Source organism: Rutilus rutilus (assembly GCF_951802725.1).
Source record: "Rutilus rutilus genome assembly, chromosome: 12".
NCBI classification, from domain to species: Eukaryota; Metazoa; Chordata; class Actinopteri; order Cypriniformes; family Leuciscidae; genus Rutilus; species Rutilus rutilus.
Genome location: NC_140217.1, coordinates 37,403,573 through 37,411,814, shown reverse-complemented (window position 1 = coordinate 37,411,814; position 8,242 = coordinate 37,403,573). Strand labels below are relative to the sequence as shown.

General features: G+C 36.5%; 1 protein-coding gene across 2 annotated transcripts; it reads left to right on the top strand.

Annotated features, from left to right (window-relative positions):
* Positions 1-949: 949 nt before the first annotated feature.
* Positions 950-5,644, top strand: oser1 (oxidative stress responsive serine-rich 1). Of its 2 annotated transcripts, XM_084426200.1 has the most exons (5): positions 950-1,159; positions 1,253-1,368; positions 1,836-1,941; positions 2,055-2,165; positions 4,501-5,644. In XM_084426200.1, exons 3-5 carry the CDS (start codon positions 1,856-1,858, stop codon positions 5,186-5,188), a joined length of 885 nt encoding a protein of 294 aa, XP_084282326.1. In that variant the 5' UTR covers positions 950-1,159; positions 1,253-1,368; positions 1,836-1,855; the 3' UTR covers positions 5,189-5,644. The 2 variants fall into 2 exon arrangements, with proteins under 2 accessions (XP_084282326.1, XP_084282327.1); XM_084426201.1 differs by lacking the exons at positions 950-1,159; positions 1,253-1,368; positions 1,836-1,941; positions 2,055-2,165 and adding an exon at positions 2,927-3,034 and having other exon boundaries at positions 4,423-5,644.
* Positions 5,645-8,242: the final 2,598 nt, after the last annotated feature.

Sequence of the window (8,242 nt, the reverse complement as noted above, 5' to 3'; positions counted from 1 at the left end):
GCCTTGCTATAAATTCCAGCCTTATGATACACTTTGTGTCTGGCTTCTTTACAACTCAAAGCTTCCTGTTTTCAACTGCAAGCAGGTTTTGCATGGAGCGCATATGAAGGCCTTGAGACAATTCACTTGATCACCACAAGAGGACACCAGTCAGCAATGCGCACTGCTTCTGATTATAGAAACACAATATTGGCTGAGATAGCAGTGTAGAAAATGGTCATGGTTCAGGTATAGCTTTATAAAAAATATCTTTATATTATTGCACATATATATTTTATTATTGGACTTTATATATTCTGTATATAATTGCATCCTTCAAAAAAAATTTTTTTACATTACAAATTAAAAGGCACAACCCGAGAAGCTTTTTTTTATTTTTTTAACTTTATTGAAGATAATCAACAATACAATCAAAGGAGCAAAAGTTAAAGAAATACACAAAAAATAAATAATAATAAAAATAAATAAATAAATTCTAGACACTGAGCAAAACACAAGATTATTAATCAAATAAACACATTAAACATAGTACAATCAACCACAGTTTTAACAGCTTTTTTGTTTTGCATGGAAGAGATGGTAGAAATATATTGTTCCATTTAAGTTTTTAGCACCGAAAAAAGTGTTTTTTTTATTACTGAATTTGCATTTATGGATATGGAATTTGGCAACAAATAAGATTAGGTTTACTAGAAAGAGTGCATCATTGTCCTTCCCACAGTCACTAAAACAACCAAAAATTACATTTTTGTAGTACAAGGAGAACTCAGGAATAATATTGTCAACTAAAAATGAATGAATGTCTTTCCAGAGCTTAGGCCTATATATGTGAATTCACAAGACCAAAATAAATGTGAAATAGTTTCAGGATGTAAGCCACAAAAGGAGCATTTTACATCAATGTCATTCTTAAACTTATTTAAGCATACATTTGTGGGGTAAAACCTGTGTAGTAACTTGAACGAGACTTTAATTTTGTTCAACCCGAGAAGCTTCTATGAGCATTTTCGTAATCTGCTGACGTTTGTGCGTACGTGTACTACGTCATCAAGATCTGCGTTGTTGCAGAGTCACTCTTGAGTGGTTGAGTGTAAACAAGAGACTAGCGAGAGAAAAATCTAGAATATTGTGTATGCTTTATTGATTACTTCTAATAATTGTGAGTAGTTACTACATTTACGTAGTGTCTGGGTCAAGTTATGCCCGACGACAGCCTGTTATCGGTCGATTTAAAGCGAGTTTTTTTTCACAGATATCGTTTCTGCATGCTAACTGGCTAACGTTAGCTTTGTGAGCACACAGACCCTCATAACAGGAGAAACAAGCTCCTATATGTCTAGGCTTTACACGGGGTTTGGTCCTTTGGCCGTGAGTATATTTCTCTAATGGTCCATTGTTGTTGATGTATATTGTTCATGCAAAATTGACAATGTAAACCGCGCCACCTTGATGGACTCGATGCTAAGCTAAACTTCATCATGCGAATTGTGTGTGTGATCAGAGTTTCATAACATGAGACAAAACTTGTCAACTACTGCAGTGTGATAAAAATATCAGTGTTAAAGGAAATTACAATGTTGGAGTGTATTTGAAAAAAGCATTTAATTAAGTCAATATTTTATAATACATTTTTTTTATAACCTTCATGGGGAAATTACAATATGTCTATGTTATTTTGAGTATATATTCTGCCATTGCAGTCTTTCTTCTTTTAGAAATCTGTTTGAAATCTTTGTTAATGGTTAAAAGTAACTGAGTGCGTTAGTAACTTGCTATAAATACTTGGGTTTGTCATAACTGCTCACTTGTATTATTCCCTATGGTTTTGGTTTCAGTTTTAAGGCTGTCTAACATTATGGCCGCTGTGGAGAAAGTAGAAAAGGAGTGTGAGGAGGAGACCCTGCAGACCGCTTTTAAGAAACTGCGTGTGGATGCTGAAAGGTTTGTTGCCTTTTCATTTGTTTCAGCTCTAGATTGCTAGACAAGTGGATGCTCACTATTTTGGCAGAGAGGGTTTTTGTACTCTGAGAATAATTGCACGTTTTTCTTTCCAGTTCCACAAACACAGTCCGCGTCTCTGAGTCTTTGGCTTCCAGATTGGTTGTTCGAGGCAGTCCGGAGGGAGCCAAATCCAAGATGACCTCCTCGAAAGATAACTGGCTTGGGTAGGAACCTCTTTAAGATTCCCTACTTAACCCTAAAAAGCCTGATATATAAATGATCAGTTTGAATTTTTGTTTTTAAAATAGAGATTATTGAACCTCAAATCTAAAGAAAAAGGTTTGGATATCATATTTGATACTTCAGGCATTTATATGTCTCATTTATAGTATTATATACTGAGAATACTGAACTCGTATTCAAGGCAGAAAAAACATAAATTTTACTGCGCATGCATATGCAATTTGGTGCAGATGTTATTAATATAAAAAGTAAGATGAAATTCTGATAGCTTGTAATGTAGATCAATAAGATTTTTCTAACTGTATTACAAATTACTTGCATAAAAAAAACATGCAAATATCCATTGTCTCTCTATATCTCCCAACAAAATGTCTTGGTAAGATGATTTTTAAATGCTTAGTTTTATAATCAAAGATCTGTCATTTTAATTGTGAGAGGCAAAACATATGTGGATATGTAGTGCAGTACAATGACGATTGAGAAATGAATCCTCAAATGCCTGATGCATCATGTTTCATTTATTTTAAAATTATTTTTTTAATGATTTATGGATAATTATGTAAATCTACACAAGTATTTATCTTGAAATATTGCTAACAATATAATAGGGTATTCTTGTGCTTACTTTATGAGAATACGTAAAGATTTCACAGTAGAAAGTCAAGTAAAACACAATCTTAAAGGATTTTTTACAATTACACTAAAAGGCCTTTTACTTGCAAACAATAAACTATTAATCAAAGGCGGAAGGCATGTAGTATATCATGTGCAACAGTTTTCAGCAATGTTATGATCATTTTAATTATATAGAGACCTTAGAAATTAATGTATCGAATATGGTACAGTAGCAGTGTTTCCTTTAGGATTTTTTTTAGCAGTGGGGGAAGGTCTTTCCGAACAGGAGCACAGTCCAAAATTTAGGAGCACATACAATTGAAAGTTTTTTTTTTTCTTTAACGACACAATATTACTGTGCCACATTGTGTGACAAAAGTTTACCTTATGAACATTAAATATTTTCAGTTTTAGAAAAACAATTACATTGGCTGTCATAAAAAAAAATTGCATAAAAAACCCCCCATAAATTCATACATTTCGTGCCTCATAGCGATTCTTGCTTGAAGTGTGAATGTCCGCACACAAACATTGTTGGCCCTGCAGGGTTTTACCTGGGTCAAAAATGGTCTTCGGTGGCCAACACTTAAAAAAAATTAAAAAAAAATAAATAAATTTTACCTCAGGATTTCATAGCTTTGTAAGATAAAATCCTTCTTTAATAGATTATTTTGGTGTATAATCATATCAATATAAAAGTCATATCAAGAGAAAAAGTTTATTTTAACTAATAGTCTTATTTAATCTACCATCTACAATTGAATAGGCTACCATTCAGTTGTAAATGCTGTAGTTTATTAAGGCTAAATCTTGCTAACCATATAGGCTGTAAAGGGGGTAAGCACACCTTACGTTCTTATTTTAAGGTGTTCTGTAAATTATTTTTTTGAAACGCTTTACAATATGGTTTGATTTAACATTAGTTTATTACTAACATGAACCATGAGCAATACATGTTACTGAATGTATTCATCTTTATTAATCTTAATAAAAATACAGCTGTTTATTGTTTGTTCATGTTAGTTCACAGTGCATTAACTAGATGTTAACAAATACAACTTTTGATTTCAATAATGTAGGCTATTAAATGTTGAAATGAACATTAGCAAAGATTAATACATTCTGTAGAAGTGCAGAGTTTAATAAATGGAACCTTATTGTAAAGTGTTACCGATCTGTTTCTGTAATACACCAATTCAGACGTCTCGTGAGTTCAGTGTTGGAAAGATCAGTCGTTTAACCATTCATTAAAACGTGGAACCTTGCTTCGCAAAGAGATTGCTCGCGCGCTCTCGCTCTCTCTCTCTCGTTCTTTTAAACATGCGCCCAGCTGTCACAAGCGCAGCAGTTTATCTACATTACACACCGGTCAAATAAGACTGGCGGGACAAAAATTCGCTTTGGCGGCCGCCAAAAAAAATCTTCGATTGGGTCAGTCGCACAAGTGCACATTAGTTAATGGCGGCCCGCCACGGCAAAATTTTTGCCGCCACGGTAACGTTAGGGCTCTACAGTGCGACCATTTCACTCGCATTTGTAGAGCCCTAACTTTACCGTGGCGGCAAAAATTTTGCCGTGGCGGGCCGCCATTAACTAATCAACATTGAGGAAACACTGCAGTAGGCTTTACAGGGTTAAAGCAATAACAGCAAAAATATATCAGTAAATGTATATGTTTTCACCTTTGTTTTTGTACTATAGATGCACAAGAAAGTCATCCAGAGGAATTGTGAGAAGCCAGCGACGCCGACGATCAAAATCTCCGATCCTTCATCCTCCGAAGTTTACCTACTGCAGCAAAATGTCTCCTCCTCCCGGACACCTGAAACACAAGACCCCGCCAGAGCCCGACGACACCAGCGGCGTCAAGAATGAAGTGCCGTTCTCTGCCCCGTGCTCCACTGTATTTGGGGTCGCTGGGTATGAAACCCATCTCCCTTATCCTAAGGGTCAGGAATCGCCCCTCAGTCCGAGAAAGCCGTCGGATGACGAGGGCGCTCCCGAAAACAGGCCCGCTTTAGGATGTGGGCCGGGATCTCAGGAGGCGGGCGAAGGTAAGGCTGTTCCGCCTGACTTTAAAACTCTGTCCAAGTTGCAGGAAGCCGGTCAGTGCCCGTGTGGGCAACGAGAATGCCAGTGTCCCGGTTGGCAGGGGGTCGAGGTTTACTCGTTCACCGGCCTTCGTGACGTGATCTCCGAATGTGAACTTCCGAACAGCAGAACTTCCATTGGGAATAATAACGGAACTTCCAGCTCCCCTCGTTCTTGTTCCGAACAGGCCCGCGCCTACGTGGATGACATCACAATAGAGGACCTTTCCGGATACATGGAATATTACCTTTACATCCCCAAGAAGATGTCGCACATGGCCGAGATGATGTACACCTGAAAAGTTTAATTTAACGAAGCAAATTGAAGCATTATTAAAGATGGATGATGGGTACTTGTAACCATTGAAAAACCATTGATTTATTTAAAAAGAATAATAAAAAATTGTAATGAAGATGTTATCTAAAAGCAGTTCTACTTGTATTGAGGATTTATGATGTTTGTTCTTTCTCCAGAACATCCGGACAACATGTGCTGACTAAGAATCATGGGAGCATGACTCGTTCTGTGATTTACTGCTAACTTTCATTTGTTTTTTTGTTTGATTTTTCTTGATAACTGTTATGTTTGGTTTACGTTTTAAAGTTGCCAAAGGTCTATCCCAGAGACTGCAGGTTTGATTTCACTGATATATGCAAACTTCCACAATGCCATGTAATAATTTCTGTTCACCATGACCGAGGCTGTGATGTCATCTTAACTCTCAATAAAATGGCATTTTGGGGATTGTTCATGACTTTGTTGTCTTGGACATCTTGCTTTGTATCTTACTGCTGCTTTTGTGACTGAGCTAACAAGATGTTTTATTTCTGTAGGAAAGGAATAATAAATTATGTTGCTGTATGTAGTCGAATTTTAGTCAAAACAATTTTAAGCCATGGCACTACTTTGCTGTCTTTACCCATAAACCACTTTAATTTTAAAAAGTAATTGAAAGGATATAATGTAGAAGTTATACTTGCATGGGTTCATTATGCAAATAACCTTAAGTTTTTATTTTTACTACATAAAGACAGTTGTTACATGGAGAGGAGCTTCCTCTTTAAAACCAGTAAAGTTCTGAAGTAAACTGGAATGAAACGACCTGATAATCCAGTGTGTAACTAGTAGTACTCTCTTTTTTTATTGCGCGAAAACGAACAGCACTGCATTGAAATATAACATAAAAGACAATAGCACCTCAATCAGAAAGAAAAATATGATCATAACTTTTAAGAAACTTGTTATTCAATGGAGCTCGTACTCCATGATTATGTAATCCTCAAAAAACAAGTCCTTTTCTGACGTAATTTTAATCATGTTCCTGTAATGGACACTAGGGGGAGACACTGGAGCATTCATTCACTTTCCCTCCACACACACGCACACACACACAGGTTCTGCTTAACTCGGTAAGTAAAGTAGGCCTAGTTGTTTTTAAACTTTATTTTGTGAGCCATTAGAGACCATACAGTGATTCCAAATATCAACAACATGCATATTAATGTTGTATCATATGAATGGCCTGTTTAGTAGCTGATATGAGCTCATTGTTTTACTCTTTGCCTTTTTGACACAAAATAAAATAGCCTAGTTAATGGATATCTCACTTAATCACATAAAGAAATCTCAAACATCACACAAACCACAACATCTGCATAACATTCCGTGAACCGATTTTTTTTATATATATATTTTCTTAGTGTGGAGTTGCATGGAGTCTTGATCTTAAGACCACATAAATGTGCTTTTTTCCCCCGACTCGGTCTCGAAACAAAAATTATGTTCACTCTCGATCTGGATCTCAGCTTCTCCGTAGTCAATTTCAATTTGATTTGAAATTCTGCAATAAATGGAGTATTTTCTCAATTTTAGGTCTTTCTGGTTTTTGAATTGACAGGATTTGGTCTATAGATGGGCCTCAAGTTTCGATGTAATCATATACTCAAGGATGGGCAGACCAAAGGTAGGATAATTATATTAATATTCAACCATTCAAACCCCCAGTACAGTCACCTTTATTTCAGCAGAAGTGACAGCTCAGTGTTGGTTCAGTTCCATAGAAGATCATCAATTATTAAATTATGAAGCAGAACTATAAAGCAGTTCTTCAGAAAACAGTGTCATCGTTCAGTTCAGTTCTCATCCAATACACTATTGACTCATCCACCACTGACACTCAGTGCAGTCAAGTTTACAATTAAAGTCAAGTAATAATCTGCATATTCTCTGTTCATGGTGTTTACGGGGTTACCAACTCAGATTTACACAATCTTCTTCTTTCTCTCATATGTAAACGTACAGAAAGCACAAGAGCTAGGGAATATAAATATCCATGTAAATAGATTGATTTATTCCAGAATGGTCCCAGTGTTTACGTCCCCTGGCCCTGCGCACATGTGCCGGTCAGGTGACTCTGTCCCTGTCAGTGGGTGAGACGCCCTTAAGGACATTCCAGTGAAGCATACCTTGTGTTTCCAACCACGTCACAGATACTCCATATCATCACATGTGCTCAATGCCACGGCGGAAGTCATCTCTCACTTATCTGTAATGTTTGCTTTGTGTGTAGATGCAAGTCTAAATCTTATTCAACAATCCACATTTTTTCTGCTTTACTGGTTTCAATTCTGTCTCTCTGCTCCTGTGAGAATGACTTGTGAGGTTGTATGGATTTTTACAAAGGGGAACCTCATCAAAGCATACCAAGAAAAGCTATGGAAACACACAAAAGAGTCTGTTGGATGTTGCCAGTCAACAAAAGCTGCCCAGCTAACCAGTTTGCCTAATAATCAAGCCTTTTGTGAACCAGATTGAAGAAACACAGGGAATTGTGCTGGGAGAACATGTGCCACTGCTTGTGTTGTGGTGTGGTGTGCCTGTTGTTGGTTTGTCTGAAATTGCTTGAGGTTGTCTCATTCAGAGCTCATCAACTTTGTCTCAGATGTTTCTATTAAAATGCTTAAAGAGAAATTAAAATAGAGACGAATGAAACGCTTGTTATTAAGAGTCCAGAGCTGTAAAATGAGTGTGGATTGCAGCTCAGAGGATTTGGGAGAAATGTTTGAGTTCATTCTGTGGTCTCTGACTTTTGAGTTTCGGTAAAATAAAATTTGAGACAATTTTAGGTTCTGAAACTCTAGAGGAGACTATTTATTGCCGTTATTATTTTCATTATTATTATTTACACCAATTATTCTCATACTTATTTGAGGTCATTTTCTAAGGAAAACGTCTAAAAATCAGGTGGCTTTAACAAAGATTTCTGTATTTGCTCTCCATTCAATCTCATCGCTGTCTAGAAGAGGCAACTGAGATATTATTAAAGAGAGATTTTATTTCTTGTTCTACGTAA

Excerpts from the sequence above, each read along its gene's own strand:
- oser1 (XM_084426200.1), top strand. The coding sequence starts at position 1,856 with ATGGCCGCTGTGGAGAAAGTAGAAAAGGAGTGTGAGGAGGAGACCCTG. Across the intron at positions 1,942-2,054 it reads CTGCGTGTGGATGCTGAAAG|TTCCACAAACACAGTCCGCG; the intron begins GTTTGTTGCCTT and ends TTTTCTTTCCAG. Across the intron at positions 2,166-4,500 it reads TCGAAAGATAACTGGCTTGG|ATGCACAAGAAAGTCATCCA; the intron begins GTAGGAACCTCT and ends TTTGTACTATAG.